General features: G+C 31.3%; 1 protein-coding gene across 1 annotated transcript; it reads right to left on the bottom strand.

Moving 5' to 3' along the window:
- Positions 1-16,122: 16,122 nt before the first annotated feature.
- On the bottom strand, positions 16,123-16,878 carry LOC120081015 (uncharacterized protein At5g39865-like). The gene has a single exon (XM_039035697.1). The coding sequence runs from the start codon at positions 16,876-16,878 to the stop codon at positions 16,123-16,125; it is 756 nt and encodes a 251-aa protein (XP_038891625.1).
- Between the last annotated feature and the right edge of the window lie 824 nt (positions 16,879-17,702).

Raw genomic sequence — 17,702 nt, 5'->3', positions numbered from 1 at the left:
ACCACTATAAAAATTACGGTGTCTTCTTCTCTAACTCTTTCATTTTTATTTTTACAATTAATTTAAGCAATTTATTGTATGTTTTAGTTTGTTCTTATTTATTTGTTAAAATTTGATAGAATTAAATTATCACATTTTTTCTCATCTTATCTATTGCATAAATTGAATTTTTCTTATTATTTATAAAAAGTGTATTAATTAATTTAATTGGATTAATTTAGAAAAAAAAAGTTTAATTAAACCCTATTCACCCCCCCCTCTAGGGTTGCCATATCGATCCAACAGTTTATCATTCTGAATGATGTTTATGTAGTTCCCGAGTTAAAGAGGAACTTAATTTCTATAAAGTCTTTGCTCGAATGTAATTATACACTAAATTTTTCTATAAATAAAATGTTTATTTTGAAAAATGGTGTTGATATATGTTCGGTTCAACTAGAAAATAATTTGTATGTGCTAAGGCCATTAGCAACAAATTTCCTCCATAACATAGAGATGTTTAAAACCTTCGTAACTCAACACAAACGACTTAAAGTCTCTCCTAAAGAAAATGCCCAACTTTAGCACCTACGTTTAGGGCACATTAATCTCAATAGGACTGAGAGGTTGGTGAAGAATGAACTTTTAAACGAGTTAGAAGAAAATTTTTTACCTGTGTGCGAGTCATGCCTTGAAGGAAAAATGACTAAAAGGCCTTTTACTGGAAAAGTTTATAGGGCCAAAGAGCCTATAGAGCTAGTGCATTCAAACCTTTGTGGTCCGATGAATGTTCGGGCTAGGGGAGGTTATGAATACTTCATCACTTTTACTAATGATTATTCAAGGTATGGGTACGTTTATTTAATGCAACATAAGTCTGAGTCTTTTGAAAAGTTCAAAGAGTTCAAGGCTGAAGTTGAAAATGCATTAAGTAAAACGATTAAAACGCTTTTATTTGATTGAGGTGGAGAGTTTTTGGATTCTGAGTTCTAGAACTATATGATAGAACATGAAATAGTTTCCCAACTCTCAGCACCTGGTACACCTCAACAAAATGATGTATCAGAGAGGAGAAATCGAACCCTGTTGGACATGGTTCGATCGATGATGAGTTATGCTTCATTACCTGACTCGTTTTGGGGTTTTACAGTAGAGACTACAGCTTATATCCTGAACTATGTTCCCTCTAAGAGTGTTACTAGAACCCCTTTGGAGTTGTGGAATGGTCATAAAGCTAGTTTATGTCATTTTCGTATCTAGGGTTGCCCGGCACATGTGTTTGAGGCTAATCCTAAGAAACTGGAATGACATTTGAGGTTATGCCTATTTGTAGGCTACCCAAAGGGACAGGGGGGTTTATTTTTATGATCCTAAAAAAAACAAAGTGTTTGTATTGACAAATGTTACTTTTCTTGAGGAGGATCATATAAGGGAGCACAGACCTAGAAGCAAAATCGTGTTGAATGAGATTTCTAAAGAAACTACTTAATCTTCAACAAGAGTTGTTGAAGAGTCTACTACCTCAACAAGAGTTATTAACATAGGTTCATCTAGTAGGTCAAATCCACCTCAAGTGTTGAGGAAACCTCGACGTAGTGAGAGGGTTGCAAACCCACCTATTCGCTATATGGGTTTAACTGAAATCCTAGCTATGGTAGCTGATGGCGAGGTTGAGAATCTATTGTCTTATAAGAAGGCAATGAAGGATGTTAACCGAGATGAATGAATCAAAGCCATAGATTTCGAAATGGAGTCTATGTACTTCAATTCAATTTGGGATCTTGTAGATCAACCTGATAGGGTTAAACCTATAGGTTATAAATAGATCTACAAGAGGAAACGGGGTGCTGATGGGAAGGTGCAAACCTTCAAAGCTAGACTGGTGGCAAAGGGTTATACCCAGGTAGAGAAAGTCGACTATGAAGAAACTTTCTCGCCTGTTGCCATTCTAAAGTCTATCCACATCCTCCTATCCATTGCCTCATCTTATGACTATGAGATATAGCAAATGGATGTCAAGATTGCTTTTCTGAATGGCAATCTTGAGGAGATCATTTATATGGTGCAGCCCAAGGGATTCATAGTCCAAAGTCAAGAGCAAAAGGTTTGCAAGTTGAATCAGTCCATTTATGGACTGAAACAGGCATCTCGATCTTGGAACATAAGGTTTGATACTGCGATCAAATCTTATGGCTTTAATCAAAACGTTGATGAGCCTTGTGTCTACAAGAAAATCATCAACAGTTTAGCAGTTTTCACAGTGTTATATGTAGATGATATCCTATTCATTGGGAATGACGTAGGCTTACTGACTTTAGTTAAGAATTGGCTAGCGACCCAATTCCAAATGAAAGATTTAGGAGAGGCTCAGTTTGTTCTTGGGATTCAAATCTTTCGGTATCAAAAGAACAAAATGCTAGCACTATCTCAAGCATCGTACATTGACAAGATGTTGATCAAGTACTCGATGAAAAACTCCAAGAGGGGCCTATTGCCTTTCAGGCATGGAGTTACATTGTCTAAGGAACAGTGTCCTAAGACACCTCAAGAGGTTGAGAAAATGAGACGGGTTTCCTATGCATCTGCCGTAGGCAGTTTGATGTATGCGATGTTATGTACTAGACCTGACATCTGCTATGCAGTGGGGATAGTCAGTAGATATCATTCTAATCCAGGACATGGTCACTGGACAACTGTCAAGAACATTCTCAAGTATCTTCGGAGGGCGAGTGACTACATGCTTGTGTATGGTTCTAAGGATTTGATCCTTATAGGATACATTGACTCTGATTTTCAGACTGATAAGGATTCTCGGAAATCCACTTTAGGATCAGTGTTCACTTTTAATAAATGGGTTGTAGTTTGGCGAAGTACCAAGAAATGATGCATTGCAGACTCTACAATGGAGGTCGAGTATGTAGTGGCTTGTGAAGCTGCTAAGGAGGTCATTTGGCTCAGGAAGTTCCTGACTGATCTGGAAGTTGTTCCAGACATGTCTAGGCTTATCACCCTTTATTGTGATTATAGTGGTGCTGTGGTGAATTTCCATGAGCCTCGGAGTCATAAGCGTGGAAAGCACATTGAGCAAAAAATACCATCTCATCCGAGAGATTGTGCATCGAGGGGACGTAATTGTCACGAAGATAGCTTTGGAGCACAACGTTGCTGATCCGTTTACAAAGGCTCTCACGACTATAGTGTTTGAGTGTCATCTACAGAGTATGGGTCTATGGGACGGACCATGGCTGGACTAGAGCAAGTGGAAGATCTTGTACTGGGCGTTTGTGCCCTAGTTTATTGTTTTGTGTACTTGTAATTTGATTATCTTGTACACCCCATTAGCTTTAGAATAAGTGGGAGATTGTTGGGGTTAATGCCCTAAATCTCGTAGGGTCCTGTAGTTTGTAAACACTTGTATGAACAAACATCCTGTGATTTATAATATAAGATATTTTATTCACATTGTCTATGAAATATTTGATATTTTAGTTGCATTAACCATAAACCAATAAAATAAGATCCATGGTTATCATTGTAACTTAAACATGAATGTGGAGATATATACGTGGATCGTGTTTTAAGTGATAACTTAAATGGTCTATAGTATATGGATAAGGTTGGATACCTTATCCTAGTGACACTACAAGTATGACTCGCTTTGCAGCTGTTACAAATGTTGTAAAGTGCTACAAATGGTCTGATCTTGATCATTCGTATATTAGATATGCGAGTGGGGATATTCTATACAAAGGAGTTTGTAAAGATTGGACCACGAAATGTTTAGTCTTGTTATATAACGTTGTTCATAATTGAGGCTTTCATTTCACTAGGATGACCATAGGTAACATGACCTTAATCCTGAGCGAGTTGTGAACTCCTGCTTGTGAGAGCAGTCCTTTGATTTGTGTGGGTGAGAGTGGCCAGATGCCGACTCAACAAGTCTACTATTTTTGGGGATTCGTCTGATTAGGGAGCTGGGAACTTAGCTACACAAGATGGAATTCACTCCTTCCTCGAAGCAGGGGTAAGTAGATAAATTGCTCCCTTAAGAGCTGATTTCAGGGCTTGAACAATGTGACGCCACACCCTCTCTTGGCCCGAGAGGGGTTTAGTCATAATGGGACTATGATCTATTGTTCATTAGAGGGATTAGTGGTACTTAAGAAGTTAGATGTAACTACAGGGGCAAAATGATAATTTGGCCTAGCTGTACTTCCGAGCGATTTATGAAGGGTCATCGTACTGTTGATTGGTTATATCCAATGGACACAGATATATCTATAGTGCGAATAGTGCAGCTGTCAGTCTTTAGTGGAGTGCTCGACAGCTAACGGATGATGGATAATGTGATTAAAGAGTTTATTCAGTTATTCACTTACCATTGGAGCTTCAAGTTACAGGTCCATAAGATCCCCTTGGTAGCTCAATGGATTTAGGTTGAGAATAAGTTTTTGGGTTAATTTGAAATGTTCAAATTAATAAGAGGGAATTTGATTATATATGATATAATTCAATTAATTCAATTATATATGATATAATTGATATAATGTATTTGATACATTATTGTTTGATTGGAGGAACTAATATTTGAATATGATTCAAACATAATTTCTATGAATAAGATTCATAGTTATTAAATTTAAATAAATATGATTTATATTAAATGCCATAAATAAAGAAAAAGAACTATGGTTTATATATTGTATATGATGCAATATTAAAACTATTGATAAATATAATATGATAAGCTAGTTATCATATTTATTTATATTTATTAATTATTTGATAATTAAACCTTTTTCTCAATAACCACCCTTAGTGGGCAGTTATACAGTTTTTAGGGCAAATCTGAGATAAAATAAAATTTGATTTCAAAATCTCACACGACTGATATTATTAGTAATCGAGTAAGAAAGTCTTACTAAATGATCACTTGAGAGACTACATGATCGAAGGGTAAAATCACACTTATCTCATCAGATCTATCATTTCTGAATTGTTTTTGTTCCTCTCTAGGATCTAACTCTCTCGTTCATCTTTTTCTTTGGGTGTTCTGGTGAAATTGAAGAAGAGAATGAAGATCTTTAACATGCAGAACAAGAAATGTAAAGAGGAGAGGAAGATCAACACAATGGTTTAAGTGGTTCGATCAGATAGACTTACATCCACTGTTAAAGGTATGAGTTCTTTCTTTTATTCAAAGGTTTAAGGATGTTTTAGAGCTTTTACAAAATTCTCAAAATTATGAACTCTCTCTCTCTGATTTTCTTCTCTCTGAATATTTATAAGAGGTTTTACAAACTTGAATAATAGTTAGTCATTTTCTATTGTTCAATAGTCTTTAACAAATTCTGCTTTCTAATGTGAGGTGAGTTGGTGCATGGTTCAGCTAGTGTTGCTCTTGAGTTAAGGTAATTCTTAGTCCATCTTCTTTACATAATAAATGGCACTCGTTGGGAAAGCTCCCATTCATTGAAGATCTTTCCAAATATAATTTTTCTACAAAACCAGTCATTTATGACAAAATGTTGTGCTCATGTATGACATGCTTTTTGTACCTACTTTTTGTCATTTCCTTCCTATTATTGATTAAAAAAATTATCTGATGAAGTTGCTACAATGTAGTTGACAGTTTTTCACGGTTGGATGTATGAGTAAGAAGTATTCCAAATTTATATCCAAATGGTTATTTAAAGAGCAAACAAATTTCTTAATCTACATCTAACCACTATTGGATAATGTTTGTGTTACCCAAAAGATATCAATCTCCAAGTCTTTGGAGCACTAGAAACTCGTACTTTATAATAGAAGGCTAACAAAATTTTCCATCTTATGAAAGTTGTTCATGTTGCAATAAATTTGAGATAGTTCTTCCAAGTCCTTGGGCTCAACTCAAGTCTATTGGGTGAAGCCCAAATGTATAATGGGCTGAAGAGCCCAAATGCAAAGGAGCTTTAGTATGGGTGCGCACCACCTACTATTTCCATACCTATATTTGACTCTTTTTTCTTTTTTCTTTTTTTTTTTTTCAATTTTTACCCTTTTAATTTCTTACATTTTTCAGTACAATAGATAGTGAAATATTCAAATGTTTTGACTTCCATTCTTTTATACTTTATGAATTTATTGTATTTTTGTTTTACATTATTATAGGGTTTAGTGAAAGTAAAATGAGTCTAGTATTAATTATATATCATTTTATTTAACTTTTCCCTTATAATTGTTATATCATTAGCTTTCAAAAAAAAAAAAAGGGAAAAAAGGAGGTAGGGATAACTATTATGGATTTTTTTAAAAGAAATCGTAACTATTACACAAGTCTTCCTCTAGCCGCAAATATCGTTAAACTCTATAATTTGTTTTGATCTTCACAATAAATGAGTTGCCAACAATTATTGTTTAAGTTAGTTCTGGCTCGTTTGATAATTTTTTTTTTTTGAAAATTAAATCTATTTTTTTTTACATTTTTACATTTTTGTTTGATTTTTTAAATTATTGGTAAAAAGTAGATAATTGAAAAAGAAATTTGGAGATGAAACTAATGTCTATGAACTTAATATTTAAAAATTTTTTTAAAAAAAATGATGGCTCAGAGCCTACATTACTCACTTTTTAATTTTTTTTTTTTTTACATGATTAACTCTTTAATTTTTTTTTGTTTTTATTTGAATTTTTTTAGTAAGTAACATTTTTTTTTAATCTTTCCATTTTTTTCTTCATTTTGTTTTCGTAGAGCTGTATGCCATTGTTGTATTATTATTTGTTCCTCATTCTATTTTGCTTTCTCTATCTATCAGCTTCAACCCATTTTTCTTTTTTATACTAAAAAGAAATTATGACAAATATTAATTTATACCAACTTTGGGAATAGTATCAATTTAAAGTCTAAACTAATAATTTTATCAATTTAAACCTTGAACTCTTGGGGTTGTCTCAAATTAAACCTCAAACTAATAATTGTATCAAATTTAAACCCTAAACTTTTATTAATATATCAACTTAAACCTTGAACTTTCATAATTGTTTCAATTTAAACTCTTCATTATGTTTTATTTAGAAAAATTTATGAAAATTTAGGGTTTTAAATTGATATATTTATGAAAGTCTAAGGTTTCAATTGATACATTTATGAAATTTCATGGTTTAAATTGATACAATTATTAGTTTGAGGTTTCAATGTTAGACATATTTAAATAACAATATTTTTAATTAAAATATGTGCTATGTATGTGGATTAATAATTTATGTTATTTTATTAGATTGTGCCCTATGATGTGATATAATTAATTAAGGTCTTAGATTCCTAATTGAGTATGGACTTAATGAGTAGAAGTCTATTCCTAGTTAATTTGGGTTTAATGGGAAAGATCCTAAGACTATGATCTCCAATATACTAAAACAATAAGCACTCAGTCTTTTTTGAATCCCGCAGTCGGAATTTGGGTTGAGGAAGACCATAGTTATCTATCATCATCTTGAACTTATCATTAGTTTCTCAATGGAATCCGATATGTTATTATTCTTGACAATAAATGATCCAAGGGTTTATCTGTTCAATATAGATATTAAGAATTTATGCTAACATTCAATTGATACAATTCCTAAAGTTTAGGGATTAAACTCATAAAACTCCAGATTTAAATTGACACAATTATTAATTTAGGGTTTAAATTGATACATCCTCAAAAGTTAAAGGATACACATTGATATTTGTCAAAAAAAAAAAAAAAAATTAAGTATAGTATTTGGTATGTTAATTTTAAATCTTCAAATTTTCGATAATTTTTTTTTTTTTTTCTTGCACATAATCATAGGACAGAGGCATAGCAGAAACTTTTGGTTAGTAAGAAATGTGGATAATGCTCTTCACTCCCAATATTTTAGTTTAATCTTTGTAATTATAAGTTAAGTTTGTAGTGATAAATTTGTTTATTTAGGACAAAATCATAGACAATCTTGAAGTGGATCTCTGTAAAGACGTGGGTAAATCCTAAATCCAAAGACAATTGAATATACCATTTCTCAAAATCATAGCTTCTGAAAATTCCATTGGAGCATTAAATTTATGGAACTCCTCTATCAAAGTTATAGTATCACCGTAATGAATCTAACAACACTGACAACCCCATATTCTGAGGGAGACCTAAACATCAACATTCAGTTTTGAAAGTGGTGGTGGTGGGGGAGTTGACAAACAACAATTATACAAATACACCCAATTTTCTTTTTGAAAAAAAAGATTGTGATATGAAATATTTATCACTGTTACGATCATTACAAGAAAAAAGATTTATGTCGATGTCAAAACTTGCATCCGCATATAGGGGTATCCCGACGACAGAAGAATTAGTCGTCAGGATAAAGAACCTATCCCGACATCAAAATAAAGGCATCGGAATAAAGGATCTATCCCGACGCTAAAATAATAGCGTCGGAAAAGACCCGAGTATTAAGTCTTAAAACCCCTTCCCACTGCCGGTCGCCGCCGCAACTCTCCCCTCCCCTCACTAATTCTATCCCACACTCATTCCTCTCTCCCATTCGTTCCAACCCTCCCTAAGTTTTTTTTTTTCTCTTCCAGCCCTCTCTCCCATTGTTCGTTGTTCAATCCTCTCTTTCGTTTGCTGTCAGTCATCGCCATTCAACCTGTTTGCCTCCACTTTGCCACCAGTCTCCCATTCTTGTGCCGATAAGATTTTTCTCACCTTTTTTTTCCTTTTGATATTTATGTTTTTTTTAACGTTATGTCAAATTTCTAAATATAGGAAGAGAATATGTTTTTTTTTTAATTTAAATTTAGCTTTTTGGTTTTTTTTTTTTTGCTTGAAATTTGTTGAAACCATATGTGTAAAAGTTGTAAAAACATAAAGAAAATGTTTGTTTGCTTTAAATTTAATATTTGGGCTGATTTGTTTGAAGCTTATATTGATAGAAAGTTACTTGTTAGATTGAGGAAATTGAACTTGATTGTTAACGGTGTGTCGAGGATTAATGAGGCAAAGTTTTGCATTTGTGTTACTGAAATATGAGTCCATAATCGTTGTGTTATTGTTGTTTTGACTGTTGAATTGAGAATTGTGAGTTAATGTTGTTCGTATTGTGTTCTTGTTGTTTTGAATATGTGTTGAAAAATGTGAGTTAAACACTTGAGTGAATATATATATATATATGAGTTGAGAAAAGAAGTTTATCTGGTGTTTTAGTTATAATCTAAATTTCTATATTATTTATTTTTCTATGGGATCAATGTTATGTCTATGATAGGACTAAAATGTTTTTATGTTAATGTTATGTTGGTTAAATTTAAGTTTTTTTTAAAAAAAATCAAGACTCATATTTTTGTTATTTTTAGTTCATATATGTCTATTTCATTTTGGAACTATACAAGTTGAAAGGATATTTATGACTATCTAAATGAAGTTTGGTTGTTGTTTGTTTACAAATATTTTGCTTCATACAAACTATCTGGATATTTAGCTACAATTGAAGCAAAGAGAAATAAAGTGTTTTCAAAAAATAAAATAATTCTTTTTTTAAAAAAATAAAGTCAATGTTGATGCTACGTAGGCATAGACAAAGGTCATCTATCCCGACGTTATAAGTTAAATGTCGGAAAAAGGTCAATGTCTGTACAAACAAGATATTTTGATGCATACAAATGTAAGCATCGGAAAAGCATCTTGCCAATGCATATGAATGTCGTTGGCGTAGAGGGTCTATGTCGATGTCATATATTCAGCGTTGGCAAATCGATGAACTTAAATAGTGTCGGCATAAACAATCTATGCTGACGGCAATGAAAGGTCGTCGAGATAAGATATTCTAACAAACCTATCCTGACAGTTTTTGCTGATGTTTCAGAAGCGTCGGCACGGTCTTTTATCCCGTAGCTTTATAGTGTTGGCAAAAGGTCCTTTTTTGTGTTGTTGTTGTGGATAGCTCATTAGGTTAAATATTTTGTATTGTAAATTCCTATTTTTAAGAGTTTTATTTTATTGATTCGAGTTATGATTTGTTTGAATCAACCTCTAAATTCAATACTTAGTAGTCCCTTTTGTATGAGTTTTTTTTTTTATTATTATTTATTTACCTATGAAAACAAGAGTTTTCTCTTGCATTTCACCTTTTATTATTTTATTTTCTTTTTGTTACTATATATATAAAGAAATAATCTCTCATATCTATTTGAAAGTTTATATTTTTCATCTTCATTTTATTTACAATATCTTAAAAGTCAGATGAATTTGAAAAATCTCTATTCAAAGATTGAAACAGATAACATTCTCATATTTTGTTGGATGCATGTGCATATATATTAAATTATATGTAAGTTCATATGAAGCAAATATAAATTTATATAAAACTAATCTATAATGAACTATCAAAATCTAATCATTCTCTATAAGACTAATCAATATTATCTGTCCAACCTTGTTTAAATAATCAACAAATTCTAAATAATAAATCACCATCTTCCATGACAAAATAAGAATTGTTTTATATTAGTAAGTAGAGACATTTTTTCACATTTTCCACAATTTATATCCATGAGATATGTGCATATATTCCCAAAAAAAGAAAAAAAAAAATTTTGTTTCATAGAAATTAGACCCACCCTCTACTCAATCCCATTAATCGTCCATGAAATTTTTATACGAATAAGCTAAATCAATTAAAACATATAACAGTTCGGTTTTCTAGGATTTAAACTAGGTCGTTATTATAGACATACATACATGCAATTTAAATTGACATATTTTCATGACTTAGTAAAACCAAATAAATAGCATAAAATAATTAACTTGAAAACTAAATAATAGAATTTCATTTAAGAGGATACCCTCCAAACCATAAAACAAAACTAGAAAATTCTCTTAAAAAGTTTAAAAGCACAAATACCAAACCTTCAAGTTCAAACAGCAATACTAGCAATTTTAAAATATAAAATTCCAAAAACATGAGTGAAAGCATATGACTAGTCCCAGTGGCTTGATCATGGATTCCGCTTGTCATTCATCAGTATGTTCTTTCCTTTACTTGAAAAAGAAACATGAGAAAGAATGAGTATAAAATACTCGGTAAGTAACCCAGCTACCGGAGTCAGGCTAAGCATTTATGTTCTCTTGATTTTACTCTCTAGTATGACATTCATTAACCTATGCTTTTCATAGGATAACCATCTAATGGATAGTTAAACCTGTCCTATCGTAGGTGAGTGTACCCACAAATCTCTGGTGAGTCTCGAAGGAAACACAAACCTTTGGTAATTCCGAAGGAGATCACTACCTTTGATGAATCCTTAAGGAAACACGAACTTCTGGTGAAATCCCGAAGGAGATCACCACCTCTAGTGAACCCCGAAGGAAATACGAACCTCTGGTGGATCCTGAAAGAAACATAAAACTTTGGTGAATCCCGAAGAAAACACAAACCTTTGGTGAAATTCTGATGGAGATCACCACCTCTAGTGGGTATCTAACTATGGGTGGGGGATAACTATCACTATCATAAACAACATGCATCATAACATAAAGTCTCACGATCATGCAAATACATATTATCATGCTCAATATTCTTCTAGCAAATCATATAAAAAAAATTAATTCATGTTTGCACTCATAACATGCTTCAAAACATCATTAAGATAAGCTTATTTATCCTCATACATCTTGATGCTAACCATCTTAGAATCCTTAAAATTATTCTTAAATTATCACCTGACAAAAGGCGGTTTCAGTGGTAAGATTACTTAACTCAAAATTTGGTCACAAATTTTAATCCAAGTAATTAATCTTCTTAAAACTTTTGGAAGACTTGAATCCACCCTATCACATAAATTACAAATTTTAATTTACTTACCAAAGTTGTGACTTCGTCCAAAATAAATTCTAAAACTCAATTAGATTGGCCAACCTAAACATAAATTAAATCCAAAATTAATAACTTAATTTTTCACAATTACTCTTAATCCAAAAGGGAACAAGGTATTAAAGTTTACCAAAACTTACCAAAATCAACCCGTTGTAACACCACACCGCACGCTTTCAACGAATAATTCCCCAAAAGCTCGAATCTAGTCCAAACATAATAGGTATTATCAGTTTTATCCCAAAAACAAGTGAATACCCAAAATCTTCCAAGAAAATCTAAAACTCAAATCTTATCCAAATTATCCAAGATTCCAACGAAACCTAACAACGGCGGCGACGATCGCTGGAAGAAATGGCATGGCGTTTGAGATCAGGGGCCGAAATGGCTAGAGCGTGAGCGTCTGAGGTCAGGGGCCAAAGCAATTGGAGCATGCGACTTGGAGAAGAAGACTAGTGCGACTGGCGGCTGGGCTTGGCGACTTCGATGAAGACAACAACGTCGGAGCGAGTGGCTAGGGATGGAAGAAAATCCATAAAAAGCTTGAATTAAAATAGTCAATAAAATACAATAGAAAAATGACTCGTATTGATTAGAGAAGAAGAAGAAGATTAGAGGGAGAAGTATGAAGATAAACGAATAACTTATTCATTGAATTGTTGAAGATATTGAGGTGGGTTACATTTTGTTGGACTTTATGGAAACCCAAATGTGAAGATGAAGATTAGATATTCTAACTTTTATTTTTCTTTTCCTTGTAGTTTTGGTCTCAAGTAGTGAGTTTTTTATATAGACTACATAGTTTTAAATTGGGAAAGATTAGATGAGTTATTATCTTTTTCTTTAAAAAATGTAAGCATAAAAATAAATACGTCAAATCGCGTGGCATATACGTATCTGTAAAGTATCTGGAAGTATCTATAGTATCTGGAAGTATCTATTTGATACGTGTCATTTACAGATTCTTTGTCTCATATAAAGTATATGTGCTTCATAGCCCACAACTAATAAATATACAGAACTCTTCCATTTTTTCCTTTTTTTCAAATCCACATTTTTTTTTATTTAAAATCTCAAATCTTTTTTTGGAAAATAAATTTAAACCAATTATCTCAATTCAATTATTTAATTCTAATTATCTTCTCCAAAAATTTAGAAAAATCAAACTCTCTCAATTTTAATTCAATTTTTTAATTACATCAAAATTGAAATAATTTAACATAAATACCAAATTTTCCTTTAATCAAATCTAAATTTCAAAATTCTTCTATGAGCAAATATTTAAATTGAATTATCTTTTTACAATATTCAAATTAACCTTCAAACTTTAAAATAATTCTCAAATATTACAAATAACCAAAATTAAATTACACAAAAATTTAGGATGTCACAAAATATCATTTGATCTAACTTTTAAAAATAAGGATGTATAACATTTTGTGTCACTCCCTCGTGCTCATGTTTAACTTATCTAATACACTAATACTCTCACACGCTAGGATTCTTACTCCCTCACTCTCTTGTGCTCACGCTCTTTCTTGCTTTCTCACTTGTGCTTGTGTTGCGACTATTAGACTCTTTATTAAGATTACATTTGAAAATCGTCAATGCATTCAATTCTTACTCATGTAAAGTTCTTCAAAAGTTGAATCAATAAAATAGATTATTAGAATTGATGCGACATTTTTTAAAGGAGAACTCAATTGAGAGTCGAAAATGATTCGTTTGAAAAAATTTAGAAGTTTAATTGATAAAATAATAAATCTCACATGATGTCGTGTATCCAAATAAAATATAATCGATGATACAAATTGATACACTAAATAGAAGGCCAATATTTAAATGGTTATAGATCGATATTTTCCCAAAATTTTAATGCTTAAATGTCATTTTGTTTTATAAACTTTAAATTAATTATGTTTAACACACTTTCATTTTGATTTTTGAAATTGAAAGAAAAAAATCATCACTCTTATTCAGTTATTATCAAAGTTTAAAATATCAATGTCAACGAAAATATCAAGATCTTACTTTTACGAAAATTTTGATAGAAATATCGATAAAATATCGATTTCAATTGATATTTCTGGAAAAATTATAAAAATAAATTTAAATTAGTAAATTAATACTTTATGATTTCTAAAAAAGTTAAGAGGTATATTATTTATATTAGTGACATTTTGATAATTATTTTTGTGATTGTGTATTTTTATATAATATAATGAAAATATCAATTTTCATGTCGATATCAAACTATGGAAATATAAAAATATCGACATTTCGATAGAAATTTAATACTATAGTTATTATCGAGTCAACTTCCTCTCTTATATTTTTTCTTTTCTAATTAGCCCAAAATAAATCCTAATTAATGTAGTCGATTTTTTTTCCTTTTTTAAAAATTCGAAACTTTTTATTTATTTATTAACAAATTCTATCATGATTCATGTTTTGAAACTCTGACAATGAAGGAGAAGTAGCCAATTAATTGATTTTTTTGGATGCTATAAATTTTCTCCATAAACTTTCCATTTCGATCAAATTTGATCCTAAATTTAGATAAGTCTTGTTCCAATAATTTGCCCACCAATAAAAGTAAACATAATGTCATTAATTTCAATAAAAAAAAAAAACTTGGGAAGAAAAAACAGATTTTTTTTTTCAAAATTTTTAGAGCAGATATCAATTTTGTACTCTACTTTATATCAATCTCAAATTAGTATTTATACCGATTTAAACAAATTTTAATAATGGATCAATTTATAACTTTTTGGGAGTGCTTTTTAGCTATTTTGTACTCATTTCCATTGAAAATCGACTTAAAATCACCTTAATAAAAATAATTTCTCCAAAAATTTTACTGAAGTAGCAAGAAATAAGTAGAGAAAAATTAAAGAAAGACGTGTATGTGAAATTATGCTCTAATCTAATGGAGTCTCATATTTCTCTCTTATTTACACTAATCGAAGTTAAATAAGTATTATATAACGAGTTTAAATTGGGAATCTATATTAATTTAAAGTTTATAATTTAAATTAATTCAATTATTAATTTGAGATTTTAATTAATATGATTCTCAATTTTAGTAAAAATTAATTTTAGTGAAGAATTATTGAGAGCGCGAGACGAACCAAAATGATATTTTAATTTATTCATTATTAATAAATTGGTAAATTAAAACTGCAAAACATACAAACTTATAAAGTAATAATAAAAAAGTACAAATAAAAAAATATAATATGGGAATATATTTTAAAATTTTATAATAAAAATGTTAATCGATTGTAAAAAAATTCTAAAATAATCAACAACAAACTACAATATTTACACCCACGTCATAATGAAAAATTTTCACCATTGATTTATATTTTTACTATTATTATTATTTGGTAACATTCTTTTAATTGAGCTAGTTCAATTTTAGTCCTTTCCTCAATGTCCAATTATAATCCCAATAAATTTTAAATTAGTCTCTAGTATTAAATTATTTAAAATTTGTTAAAATTAAATATTTAAGATATTACTTAACCTCAAGGTTCAAAATATCAAAATTCATGGATATATCGGAATGAAAATTTTTGGAAAAATAAGGAAATGAATGGAAATTGTTATAATTAGTTTTAGATAGTTAGGTGAAATGATATGAAAATTTAATGAAAAAAGGTTTGAATAAAATTTAAAATAAATTAATGTTTTTTTTAGTTTTTTTTAAATCCAATTCCTTTAAAAAGGAAAGTTTTGGATTTAAAATAAAACTAAAAATTGAGAAAGGTTGAAAATTAATGATATTGGTGTGTGAAATTATGAAATTGTTTCTAATCAGATCAACAAATTGAAAAACTTAAAATCGATTGACATAACTAATTTAAGAAAAAGTCGAAATATTTTTGAACTATCGAAATTTTCTTGAAAGCTCTTCGAAAGGAGGGAATCGAATATTATGGAGATTTGGATGGAAATTTTAAACTAAGCTTTGTTAATTAATGAAGTGAAGGAAACAAAGCATTACCAAACAGAAGAAATGAAGAAATTGTGTAGACTCTTCCACCGCTAATGGCAAAGAAACAAAGAAAATGAATCTCTCAGACGCTTCAAAACAAAAAGTGATTATGATTCCAAATTCTACAGTTTTACAATTACAATAAACAAGAAACTATACTAATCTAAACTAAACTAGTCTGTGTTACAATTTGTTTGCAAATGGTTATTATTAATCATTTTATTTATCTAATCCATTTACTTATTTATTTATTCTACTTTGTTAATTAGTACCGATTAAGAACCTGTGATTCGCAGCTTCGTTGATGAGCATGAAGGGCATCGAATCAATCCATTGATGTTACAAGCATTGCAGCCTCTGAATCCAGTTTTTTCGATGTAGATCTTATGGCTTCCATCGCATTCTTCACAAACAACGAATCGGATTCCGCCGCATACCTCGCAACACCACGGCGTCGCCGCCGCCGCTGCCTCCGGAAGCCTTTCGATTAATCTCTTCAACTCTCCGTTTTCATTCATCACTTTGATTTCCTCTACTCCACCGATGTACCGACCGCCAATGAATACTCTAGGTAAACTCAGATTATTCCGTCCGATCGCATCCTGTAACTCGTCTACGAATCTGGAGTCCATTGAGAGGTCGCGTTCGTCGATTGGAACGCGGAAGCCTCTGAGGATAGATCGGACGACTCGGCAGTCTTCGAAGGTGCGGCGGACGACGCGGAGAGAGGTGTGGTAGAGGATGATGCAGAGGTCCGAGTCAGGGAGGAGGAGGCGGCGGGAGGAGGCGGAAGAGACGGAGAGGCGGTGAGACCAGGAGCGGAGGACGGAGGTGGAGAGACGGACGCGGTGGAAAATGGAAGGTTTCTTGGGAGTGTTGGGAGGGGAGTCGGATCCGGAATAGGAAGCGGAATCTTCACGGCAGAGGTCTTGAATGTCTTTGAAGGAGGAACAAGAGAAGTGGCGATGACGTGGCTTCGCCGGAGATTGGAGTCTGGTCGGCGATCTCAGCCATTGAATTTGAGACCACATGAGAGAGAAATGCAGAGACGACGATGAAGAAGAAGAAAGGCAGAGTAGTGAGTAAAGGCGTTTTCTGAGGGAGAGAGCGTTTTTAATATTTAAAGAAAATTTATTAAAATTTACGAAACCCTAAACAAAAATAAAATAATAATAAAATAAAATAAGGAAACCCTAAAATAAGCAATTTGGGGATTTTGGGTGTCTCAATTGTCAATGGGACTACACTATTTTGTTAGATTTAAACACAATGTATTAATTAAAATTATGAATTAATAATTATATTAATTTAAATCGTTGGTATATTAATTCTAATTGTCTACCACTATGGTATTAAATTTTCATAGAAATGTCCATATTTTCATCAATATTTTCACGTTTTCATGTATTCGACATAGACATGAGGGACAAATCGATATTTCTATAACGTAGAAAAACCCACGAAATACAAAAAATTATCATAAAATGTTACTAATACAAATAATAGACATATTAACTTGTTTGTAAATCATAAAATATTTATTTACTAATTTAAATTTAGTTTTTGAATTTATTGTTTTTATATTTTTTCAGAAATATCCATCAAAATCGATATTTTATCGATATTTCAATCAAAATTTCTGTAAATTTGAGACTTTGATATTTTTGTCGATATCGACATTTTAAACTTTGTCTGACCCTTTTTAAATCGTATGTTTTTAGAACGAAGTCTAGGTGTAAATTAATGCACAATGATTTTTTCTTAACACAACAACTCATGAAGTGGAAATTGATTCAAACTCCTAACATTATTTTTGACAATTTGTGGGAAGAGAAAATTGAACTTTAGATTTCGA

The sequence above is a fragment of the Benincasa hispida genome, chromosome 7 (assembly GCF_009727055.1).
Source record: "Benincasa hispida cultivar B227 chromosome 7, ASM972705v1, whole genome shotgun sequence".
Classification (NCBI taxonomy): domain Eukaryota; kingdom Viridiplantae; phylum Streptophyta; class Magnoliopsida; order Cucurbitales; family Cucurbitaceae; genus Benincasa; species Benincasa hispida.
This window is presented reverse-complemented; position numbering and strand designations above follow the sequence as displayed.